This window comes from Callorhinchus milii, unplaced genomic scaffold, assembly GCF_018977255.1.
Source record: "Callorhinchus milii isolate IMCB2004 unplaced genomic scaffold, IMCB_Cmil_1.0 Scaffold4, whole genome shotgun sequence".
Taxonomy (NCBI): domain Eukaryota; kingdom Metazoa; phylum Chordata; class Chondrichthyes; order Chimaeriformes; family Callorhinchidae; genus Callorhinchus; species Callorhinchus milii.
The window spans coordinates 72370693-72383151 of NW_024704745.1; the positions used below are offsets into that span (position 1 = coordinate 72370693).

The 12459-nt window shown below is 41.6% G+C and overlaps 1 protein-coding gene across 2 annotated transcripts in view; it reads left to right on the forward strand.

Moving 5' to 3' along the window:
- The window catches only part of LOC121848913 (neurobeachin-like), a 158058-nt gene that overhangs the window by 138252 nt on the left and 7347 nt on the right, over positions 1-12459 (forward strand). For both annotated transcript variants that reach the window (XM_042334623.1, XM_042334622.1), the window contains 3 exons: positions 3516-3617; positions 3808-4004; positions 6902-7053. In XM_042334623.1, the coding sequence (XP_042190557.1) occupies positions 3516-3617; positions 3808-4004; positions 6902-7053 (451 nt within the window). The remainder of the gene's footprint in view (positions 1-3515; positions 3618-3807; positions 4005-6901; positions 7054-12459) is intronic.

Below are 12459 nucleotides of genomic sequence, written 5' to 3' on the forward strand. Positions count from 1 at the left end.
TCGATTTGTTTTTGAATGATTACTCTGATTTCAGACGTCTGGCATTATAGTTATTAACCCTTTCTGCAGAGTGTCCTCTTGATGCCTCTGTCTTGATTAGTGCAAAAGAATTTTAGATGATATCCTCCAAAGCATTTAACATTGCACCTTGAAGCCTTCATTTGTACTCATATTTGCGCCTTTTTAAACCAGATTCACTCTTTAGATTTCTTTGTTTGACAATGTATGCTGGCCAAGAGCACAGTATTCTTTACATGGCAAGGTTAGATATGTGATCCTCTCCAGGGTTTCAGTTAGCAGGAGTGTTTACTCTCTGGGACGCCATCCGGTATGAGGGGCTCTATATAAATGCAAGTTGATGTTGTTATTTAACCACCTGGCTACACCTACCACCATGCCCCACGCCTCAACCGTCTTGGCAATGGTGTGGCCCTCATATCCAGGGTGTCACTTGCCCTATCCCCATACTCCACTGGCTCGTTCCCCTCTTTCGAACACCTTACCCTCTGCCATCCCTCCCACTTCTTTCTGAAAATTCTCTTACTTTATCAAAATCCTCCCCCACCTTTATCTCTGACATCTCCACCCTCTTTGCTTCCCTCTGTCTCTGCTCCGACCGCCTCATCATCCTAGGGGACTTCAACCTCCACTTCACCCCCTCCTGCTCCACCTCTTCAGACTTCTCTCCTCTCCTCTCTCAACCTCTCCCTCCACATCCGCTCTGCTACCCACACCCACAGTCACCCACTCGACCTGGTGATCACCCGGGGTCTCAGATGTCACTATCACTGACAAGGCCATCTCTGACCACCAGTTCATCTCCCTCAACTCCCATATTCCTCTCCCCACTGCCTCCGAACCTACCAACATCTTCTACCGCCCGTGGAAGAAGATCTCCCCACTGTCCCGGAATCCTCTGAACTCCTCCCCATCTGGCCCACCTCTCGCAACAACCCACTCGCTGCACTCACTCTTCTCCACAGCACCCTCTCCACCACACTCGACTTCCTTGCCCCCCTCACCTCCCGAACTGCCTCCTATTCCCAATCCTCACCCTAGTTCACCAGCCACCTCCACTTTCTTAAGGGCCAAGCGCGGTCTGCCGAATGCTCTTGGCTCAAATCCAGCCTCCCCGCCATGCCTCGCAAATACTTTCCTCTGACTCTCACTGCGAGAAAATGCTGGACTTCCTCGAGGGAATCCGCTCAGCTGCCACTGCCCTTCCAACTTCCACTCCTTCCCTACCCCTACCCCATACAATTACCCATCCAACAATTACCCATCCCTCCTTCCACAACTTTGAACCTGTCACCCCCTCCTCTGTCTTCAACACGGTAACCTCCATGAAGTCCACCACCTGCTCCCTGGACCCCATCCTCACCCCTCTCCTTAAATCCCAGCTCCACCTCCTTGCCCCACTACGTGCCGACATCATCAACCTCTCCCTGTCATCTGGCACTGTTCCTTCCCCCCTCAAAACAGCCACTATCACCCCCACCTTGAAAAAACCTTCCCTCGACCCATCACAGCTATCCAGCTACCAGCCCATCTCAAATCTCCCTTTCCTGTCCAAGGTCCTTGAGAGAGCCATTGCCTCCCAGCTTCACTTTTTCCTCTCCTCCCACTCCCTCCATGAACCCCTCCAATCGGGTTTCCATGCTGCCCACAGCACTGAAACTGTTCTGGTCAAGGTCACAAACGACATCCTGACCATGTGTAACCAGGGCTCCCTCTGCCTCCTCATCCTCCTCAACCTCTCTGCCACCTTTGACATGGTGGACCACTCAATCCTTCTCCACTGCCTCTCCTCCCACCTCAACATTCAAGGTTCTGTCCTTGACTGGTTCAGGTCCTAACTTTCACACCGCCTCCACTTCCTCATGGCAAACAGCTTCTCCTCCAGCCCCCGCACCCTCTTGTGCAGTTCTCCTCAAGGCTCTGTCCTCAGTCCCCTCCTCTTCACCCTCTACATGCTCCCCCTTGGTGATATCATCCGCAGACATGGGGTAAATTTCCACATGTACGCGGATGACACCCAATTCTACCTCTATGCCTCCACCCTGAACTCCAGGACTACTGGGTCCTGATCGACTGCCTGTCTGACATCAAGTCCTGGACGAGGGCCAACATTCTCCAACTCAACTTCAGCAAGAACGAGGCCCTCCTGATTGGCTCACGCCCTCCTGATTGGCTCACGCCAACGCCTCTGCACCTCAGGGGCTGGCAGCATCAGCCTCCACGGCTGGACACTCAACCTCACTAAGCTGGGTAGCTTGTTTTTACCCTGAACTGTCCTTTCTCCCCCACATCCGCGCCATAATCAGAGCTGCCTACCACCACCTCTGCAACATTGCCAGACTCTGCCACTGCTTCACCCCTCAGGCTGCCGAAACCCTCACCCACGCATTCGTCACCTCAAGGCTTGATTACTCCCTCTTCATCGGCCTTCCCAACTCTTCCCTTCACAAGCTGCAGATCATCGTGTAATCTCACCTACCAGGCTCTGTGACCCCATCACTCCCACCTTCGCCCGACTCCACTGGCTCCCCATCCCCCAGAAGATTGAGTTCAATCTTCCTCGTCCTCACCTTTAAAGACATCCATGGCCTTGCCCCCTCCTACCTCTCTGACCTGCTGACTCCCTACCAACCTGCCCGCTCCCTCCGTTCATCGGGCTCCAGCCTGCTCCATGTCTCCCGCCCAACCCTACCATTGGTGGCCGGGCTTTCAGCCTCTCTGCCCCCACACTCTGGAACTCCATCCCACGGTCCCTTCACCTCGCTTCCTCCCTTGCCTCCTTCAAGGCCGGTCTCAAGACCCTTTTCTTTGACCGTGCCTTTGGTCTCCCTCCCACCTCTCTGCCTTCCCTCACCCCTACACCATCCCTCCCCCATGCTCGGGCCCCGACACCTGACTGTTCAGCGCTTTGGGACGTCCTCCTGACATGAAAGGCGCTCTAAATGTAATTTGTTGTTGTTGTTGTACTTGTTTAGCTTCACATAAAACCCATGTACCAAAGGCTGAATCACCAAGCAGTATCATGAAGGAAATCAGAAAGTACACTGTTGCAAATTCCTGAACATAGAATTGCAAAGAGTCATTACCAGAGGATTAGGAACTGTTCACTCAGATGGCTCTCTTTCCTGGAGAACACTGTATGGGGAAGTGGGACTGAAAGGATTACTCTTTATAGGATGGGTCAAATGGCCTCCTTCTGTGCTGTAAATTTCTGTGGTTCTATTGGGGGGAGGTGAGTGGAAACTGACGGCTCAAATGAATGACCGCTAGCATGGTTATTAATAAATTTTAACACAGACCAATGTTGGCAATGAATGCTTAATATAAATAGTGTATAATGTCTAGTATATATGAAATGATGTACTCTATTTCATGTTCATTTCATATTTCACCCACAAAATATACAGTCAATTCACTTTACAGTGAATTGTAAAGCAAGGTATTTTTATTATTATTATTATTCTTTAAATGGTATGATGTCTGCTCTTCATTTACAGGTGATTACCCAGCCCCGAGAGCTGTCCTGACTGGTCACGACCATGAGGTGGTTTGTGTATCTGTGTGCGCAGAACTGGGACTTGTCATCAGTGGTGCCAAAGGTATGAGGGCATATCATCGTCAAAGAAATATTTAATATTATTATTTTAATGAGTGTATATTTTCCCTGAAGCGCAATTTAATTCCAAGGTGTCACTCATCTGCAGGAATGAACGATTTAAATCCTTTTCATTGCTTCCTGAGCCAGGTGTTTCAGTTTTCTCTGAACATGTTCATTTTGTTCTTTTACAGAAGGGCCGTGCCTGGTGCATACAATTACCGGAGACCTTCTCAGAGCCCTGGAGGGGCCGGAAAACTGTGTCTTCCCACGCCTCATTTCTGTATCTAGCGAAGGCCATTGCATCATCTACTATGAGCGAGGAAGATTTTGTAACTTCAGCATCAATGGGAAACTGTTAGGTCAGATGGAGATCAATGACTCAACCAGAGTAAGTAACACAGGAAATGATAAAACCCACATCATTTTAATTGAAATAGATTTTTTGACTGCATTTTCTTCTTTAAGGGGTTTATTTGAAAGGAATAAAAACGGTCTCTTTAATTCTTTATGTAGAATTACATAGAATGTTGCAACATGGAAACGAACAGGCCATTTGGCCCAACTGCTGTTTTTATTCTATTTATTCCACCCCTCCTCATAATCTCTACTATATCCCTCTCTTCCCCCTCCCTCATGCATGTTTCAAATTTCCTCTGAAATACATTGAATCTTTTTGCTTCAACTGCAGTTTCTAGTAGTGAGTTCCAGCATCTCACCACTTATGTGTAAACAAGTTCCTCCTAAACTCCCTTTTAGATCTTGTTCTAGTTATCTTATGTTTATGCCTCCTTCATTTTGGATTCACCAACAAGTGGAAACAGCTTATCAATGTCTACCTTATTGAATCCTTTCATAATCTTAAACCCATCTATCAAGTTCACTGTTGCACTGTAATGTACATGGATTACATTATACTTTACAATAATAATAATTATAATTCTTGCATCGATATAGCACCTTATCACGTTGTTGAGACAAGTCCCGACATGGGGCTTGAATCCACAATCATCTTACTCAAAGGTGAGAGTGCTCCCACTGCAGCAAGCTGACACACTGTGACCATATAATCTACTATGTGTGAATTTAGTGTCAGTTGAACTGCAACTAGACATCCTATCTGCATGATGGTTTTCTCATTTCAGAATTGTTGAACAGCCAGCATTAAGTGCAGCATCTAATCCAGAAATTAAGATGTGTCAGGTTACACCATGTATGATGCCTTGTGGACTGACATAGATGCATTTCCTCTCTACAGTTGACAGCATAAACACTTTCGTAATGATTGGATCAGTTCATATGTAATGCAAAACTCTTTCATTATAGTATCACTTTATTTCCTAGCATGGGTATCCCTCACTATGATGAGCACACAGGAGCAAATGTAATCAGAGTCAGTAATAGTGCTGAGAAACAATTCAGTAAAATTAAAATATTCGTTTAAGATGAAATATCTTGTAGAAGTTCATGCTGACTGGACAGTGTACAACTGCAGGAACATTTTACTGTCATTCAGCTTTCAGCTCAGTGTGAAAGTCAAAAATTGCCCACTGCTCCCATATGGTTTATACTAGTTTTGAATAGCACACTGATACCAAGCATAGGAAACTCAGAAACTGTCCAACATACACAGCAGCACTTTAAAATAACAGAGGGTGGGGTTAAATTTAGACATGTAAATTTCAGTTTAAACATGGATATCCCACTCCACCCAAATCCCGTTGCTCTTTCTCACGGTACTCTCCAGAACATGGCTGCACAGTGGACTTCTGGATTGCAGCAGTGGACTACTCCTTAGGGGGATAAAGGGTTAACTAACCAAAAGAATAATCAACATTAAGTCTAATTCTGTGAAACGAAAGTACAATTAACGGTGCTGCTGGCTTCTGGAGCAAACATTGAAAAGGTGGAGGGTGCATCTCCAACACTCCCACAGACCAGTCAATGTGTTAATTATTAACAAGCTTCTTGTTTCAACGTATGCATGAAATATCAATATCACTGTTAATTTATACTTCACACATCGCAATTTTCACACCGATATCATTAACTTGAGATTCTTTGGGCTCAGCAATCACTTTCAAGCTAAGTACTTTGGTCGTATTATCGCCATTTGCTGTCTGAACCCAAAATGTTCACTCAGAATAAAATCACATAAAGTTGATAAAGGTTACTTTTTTTAATTTTCGACATTAACAGATGGCAGGACTATGGAAACTACTGCCTTCTGTGGACCAACTAATTCTGCACATTTTCAGCTTCCACATTGTAACATTATAATAAAACATAATAATAAAGCTATTCATGCATCAGGATAGCTTTATTATTAGTATCACTCACTAAAATTTGTACCAAAACAAAATTTTAAAATAAGATGTTTTAAAACCTTCACCTTTGCTGGCCCTCTTCTATTTTATCACTATTTGCTATTTTCTCCCTTTAATATTTTCACTTAACTCTTCCTTCTTGCAGTTCCCACAAACTATTTTGAAAGCTGGGAGCACCCTTTTTATATATTAAAAAAAATGTCAGTGTCTCCTAACTGGTTGTACATCAGAGGATGTTGATTACTGACCCAATTTTCAAAGCCAAAGTCGGGAGCATGAATACAAATCAGCAACAATCTGAGGGTTAAAAGTGGACAGACTACCTCATTAAAGAGAGGAGATGAATTCTAGATAGAGAGAATTGCACCTCAGCTGTAGACCAGTGGTTACGTAGAATAGAGTTGTAGAAGGCCCATAAGGATGTTATTCAGAAATCAACGATGGATATGTTTTGTGTCTGGAATTCCTCACATGGACATTTTATGATCTTAGCCAGGCCATAAAAGACAGGTGTTGAATGGAAATGAGGTGCTTCCCCACAGGGAGGAAATTTTGGAAAGTTAGTCAACCCACACTGCTCTTGTGTACCTCCTAGTGCCGGTTACACAGTACTTTGGCAGAGATCTTCTAAATGTCTCAGCGGGAAGGGGAAAACATAAATGGGATCAAATAGCCAAACAATAAGGGCTTAAATATAAAAGACTGATAAATAGAACACTGCTTTGAGCAAACTGCTAAGGTCCTTTTTCAACTTGACCAAACCACAAAGAAATTTCTCTCCGGTAACAATGATGGCAATGAGTTGAAAGTAAATTCTTTTTTAAAAAGAAATTCAGTGGCCTCCTTACAATTCTCTGTTTTCAAAAACATGCTGCTGAATCCTGTGGTTGTGATATTGGTTCTTTAACTGCGCAAGAAAAAAATGTTTGAGTTCCAAGAATGTTGCTTTCTTTTCCTCTAGGCATTGCTTCTCAGCAGTGATGGACAAAATCTAGTAACAGGGGGTGATAATGGTGTGGTAGAAGTGTGGCAAGCCTGTGACTTCAAGCAACTCTATATTTACCCTGGATGTGATGCTGGCATCAGGGCTATGGACCTCTCTCATGATCAAAGGTAACATAAAATGCAAGTGCAGTACAGTATGTAGAATAATGTTTCAGTATCTTTACAAAATTTAGCATTTTTTTGCTGACTGTTTGAAAAATGTTTTCAATAATGCAGTACATGCCAGTTAACGTGAGTATACATTTAAAATAAATACAGATGACTTCCCTTTACGTTCTAGACTTATTCGCTTAATTCACATGTCTTGTTCACTACTGGAGTGTTCCCATTAAAAAACATATTGTGATGTAAAAATGCCAGATTGCGTTAGACTTTCTGGATTTTCGTGCCTAAATTTTTACGATTTCTTTGCTTATTTTGGCTAGTTTTAGCGCACATTTTCTGTGAATTTTAGGTGTTTTTTGTTCCTTCAAGGAAAGTTAAAACTCAGAGCCAAGTCAAGTGAAAGCTGCAAATCCATAATTTCAGCCTCTCACTCATATACTGCCTGGGAAGGAAGCATTAATCAACAGACCCATCATTTTTGTTATTAGTGGGTTTAATTCTTTTAACTCTTCAAACCAGAAAACCTAACTAATATCCCTAATCTCCCTAATCTTTTGTTGGGAGAAAAATCTGGATCAGGCTATTAAACACCTTGAGATGTGAAATTTTTTGGTCAAATCATTGGGGCATGTACTTGAGTGCTACAGAGGGATTCTTAGGTATTTTATCTTCCCTCCAAACACAAACAACAAACGTGAATAAAACTTCCTGAAGGGGAAGCATGTGAATTAAGACTGAGGGATCCTTATAGAGGTACATGAAATGCTAAATGGGATGGAGAAATTAATCCCACAATAGTATATTCAGTTATGCAAAGGCAGCAGTGTGAGGGCTCGGGTTCAGGGTTGCAAAGGGCAATCTTAGGACACACACCAGAACGTACAAAACCATAGTTAGTACAGCAATGTATTCTTTGTTTGCACGAAATGTTGAATATAGGCTCATCTGAATATTATTCTTTAACCTGGCAAATTGTCAGTTTATTGAGCAAGATGGAATTATTATGAAAAGAATGATAGGAACAAATATATTTCTTATTCTTACTTGAATTAGCTGCAAGCTTGCTGAAGACAACTGCTCATTATTGTTATAATTACTATAGGCTTGTGAAGAGGGTCAATTGGCATATGCTGTATATGGGCAGTATCATAGCTACCAACTGTTATCCAATCTTAGCTGGTTAAGATCATTTTGCCTTATTTTAAGTTTGTGGTACAAATGTGGAAATTTATTAACTCCAATCTTAATTTGGAAGTCGGTTTTCTGTAGTTCTTAAAAATAATTGAGTTCCAAATGAAGACTGAGACTTGCAGGCTAAGACTCGGTGGAATTTCAGACCATATACCTCTGAAACAGTTTAGATGTAGAAAAATAATTGAGACTGCATTTGAAACATGTTTCTAATTATCTTGGATGTGCAGTGTTAAGAAAGCAAAGACAACCTTGCGTGAATAATATATACTTAGCCATTAATTGTATTTATTACATAAGTTATACAGGATTATGCAATTCATGAGATCTTTGTTTTAAAAAGAGCTTTACCACAATCTAGGTGAACATCGAGGTGAATGATAAGGTGGTCAAACATGTAGAATACGGAGACATGCCTCAGAGCTCAGAAGGGGAAAGGTGACTAGACAAGTCATATTGAATTAGGTTAATCAATGTGAACACTATGTGAACACAAATAATTCAATTGAGGCTAATAATAATAATCCTTGCATCTGGTATAATATCTTTCACATCGGAAGGATGTGTCCAAACTCTAATGACCATGTATTTTGTAGATGAATGCAGCGGCCAATTTGCAAACAGCAATGTCCCACAAACAACCAAGAAGTTGGTCTTAGTCAAAATATCAAAGTGAGAAAAGGCCAATCTGGCTTTGCACAGAGAGAATGTTTAAGTGGGTTTTAAAATTACTACCATAAACACTCCACTTCACTTCTCCCATCGCTAATTATTTTCCAAATAACAATCAATTAAGTATCTATATCCTCTTCGACCATGCCATCGGCCAGCCCCCCTTCCCCTCCCCTCCCCTCTCCCCCCTGACCCCAGCTCGGGTCTGAAATGCTGTACCCTGTTCAGCACCTTGGGACGTCCTCCCAACGTTAAAGGCTCTATACAAATGTAATCTTGTTGTTGTTATAAGTTTCCTTCGTAATAAAATCTTAATATAATTTTTCACACTTAATAATTGTGGATTGGTCGGTACTTTACAACCATAGAAATTTACAGCACAGAAGGTTATTTGGCCCGAAGTGTCTGTGCAATCCCTTCAGTCCCATTTACCTACCTTTCCCATACCTCTCTAGTTTACTTATTTTTAGATATTTATCCAGTCCCCTTTTCAAAGCTACTATGGAGCCTGCCACGGATCCCAGCAGGACATTCCATATTCCAACAACTCTGTACGTGGAAAAATGTTTTTATTACCATGTTGGAATTATACTTTAGTTTATACTGCAGCTCATTCAGTGCACTGTAACATTTTAGTTTCTTTTGGTATTTCTGCCTTATTGGATGACAACATCTGTAATGTTGGTCAGATCTTTTCTTGTTTTCTTACCCAAAAGACCAGATTTCTTCTCTCCTAACAGGCCAGAAGGTGTTGAGTTGAGTTAGCTGTTTTCAGCTGGGACAGCAGATGGGGAGAGGGCACACAATTGGTTCGTGCCACTGGGATTAAAAAGGGGAAAAACAGTCAGAGTTTGCTCTCTGATTACTAACCGGATAGCCTGCTGGAAGAATTCTGCATATAGATGTTGGCTGACTCCAGGATCTGGCTTGCTAAGGATGTCCCCCATGGTTGAATAGCCTACTGAGGCTCACACATGAATAATGGCCATTTTGGCTAAGATAATGGAAGATGCTTTTGAAAGTGTGCTGACTAGAAGGAAAAAGGAGGAGGGGAGAAAATTCTAAAAAAAAGTACTAATTTTAAATCTGCTCTTTATTTAACAATTACCCAATTGTGCAAATGTTTTTTTTGTCACATAGATCAATATTAAAAACTGCTCAAGAAACAAATATAGTTCTCAGCACATGTGCTAAGTGCGGACTGAAAGTTTCTTGAAATGAAATCTTGAACCAGAATACGCTTAAACATAAATATAACAAATATTAAATTATCACAAAATTATTTAATATTGAATCCTAAACCATTTAATAGTAATAATCTTTGCATTTGATATAGTACTTTTCAAATCGTGAGGCTATCTCATAAGGTGCAATGTCAAGTGTAGTCACTGTGTATTTTGTAGGCGACACGTGACAGCCAATTTGCGCACAGCAATAACCACAAGCATCCACAGCACAATACCATTTTTTTTATTTGAGGAATTGTTGGCCAGGAAACCTGGAAAAGCTCCCTTCTCTTTTGGTGTAGTGTTATGGGATCTTTAACATCGACCTGAATAGCATGGACCTCAATTAGCATCTCATCCAAAGGACAGCATCTCTGACAGTGACACTTGGAATAGTTCATTTCAAGACTGATCTTGACTAGATCAGTTCAAAGTCCCAATGTGGGGCATGAATGTTGGAACACAAAAAGTTTAAACATTATTGTTATGGTGAATTATCTATTACCACTTAAGAGATTTAATATTTTAACTTTAGATATACCAATTGTAGTGAGCAAGTAATGGAAGTTATCAGGATATAAAAAAAAACTTGTCACTTTTTTAAAAAAAAGTGTGTGAATTATTGGAGTGTTGCAGAAAAGTTTGCTTTATCCACCAGTTTGCACCAATCACATTGAAACCAATGTAGACGCAGCCATATGTCCAGCTATCCAGTGGACAGTTGATGTTACAGTTGGGCATTATAAAAATAATCCAAGCTGTCCAATTGATAAATTTGTTCATATCATAAAATAAAGGTTATTGCAGAACAGATCTGCCACTAGATTGTCATCAGCACTTTTGATAAATGCCAACAGTTCAGTAGATACAAAAAAGCAAAGAAATTCCTCCAGTTTTGTGCATGCCCACCATTTCATTGACTTTAGAGGAAGCAAGCAACTTATTGTCAAGCCTTTGTCATAGGCACTCTTGAATTAGTCACTAAAAGATCCAATAGAGCACTCCAGTTTGACTCACTATTCTGTTTTCTTTCATATAAGTTGTATTTTTATAGCACCTTACCACTTCAAAACATCTCAAAGCACTTACAGTAACTAATGCTAGGTGTAGCCACTGACTTTATGTGCCAATGTGGCATTTTATGCAAGGTCTCCAGCCATGAAGACCCATTTACCAGCAGGTTTGTTGCCCTGTTGGAAAGCAGCTCACCTTTTATTCAGCACTCCATCCTGTGAACTCAGCTGTGACTATAATGTGCACTGCACTCAAATCAGGGGAAAAGAATGGTGTATGTGATCTAGGAGTGACTCATTTAAGCCTATGAACATGTATTTTTCTTTAATGTACTTCCTCAGAGGCTTAGTTTTAAATATGCTGCACAGTGTTGAACTGAGATATAAAAGACCAGGAGTTTTCCGAATTTGAACTTGGATTGGGCTGAGTTACGTGATCTCAGCCAGTGATGTTTGTGACCCTATGAATTGGAGGAAAATATATAAGGGAGAGTCTGATTGATATCCAATGAGCCAATGCAAGTATGGATGTTGTGTAAGGACAGGATCAGGCATATTGGTGATATTTTCCAAAATCAGGAGAATACCTTTATACACTGAGAGCTATTAGGACACTGAATGCCCTACCAAAAACAGTGATTGAAGCAGAATCTATAACAGTTTTTTTGCTTGGAATTAACTAAATATCTGGAAAGGAAAAAATAAAAAAGGTATGGGGAAAATCAGAGGAATAAGATTAATCAGATAATTCCTTCCGAGAACTTGGCACATGCATGATGGACCAAGAGGCCTTCTTGAATGCTACAGATTCAATCATCAAAAATCTGCTAACACATGAAGAATGGCAAATGGGGGAGGTTCCATGCTCTCCTCAAGGGTTCTCCTCATTGAGACACAGCCTTCAGTTAGCAGTGACTTCACAGCAGGTTGCTTTGTTAAACCAAAACCAAGTGATTGTCAATCATAATGAGTGCCACTCAACGCATCTGATAGCCAGCCATTATAGGAGCAGACAGTGGCACAGTGCATTAATATGTTAATAACTGTGCTACGTGACTGGAGCACTTATTGCAAGATGCCTTAAAAGTTGCATAGTGTTCTATTGATCTGGATATTTAATAAAAGATCAGTATTATTAATATGTAGGTTATGAGTTCAAGTATCACACTGAGGCCTCTGAGCATGCAGCTTTCACTGATATCCCTAGAATATTAAGTTGTGAGAGCCCTGCGTTGTTGGTAGTGCCCGTCGTTCAGCTGACAATCTGGTTCAGGTGGATGTTACAGATCCCATGACACTATCTGAGC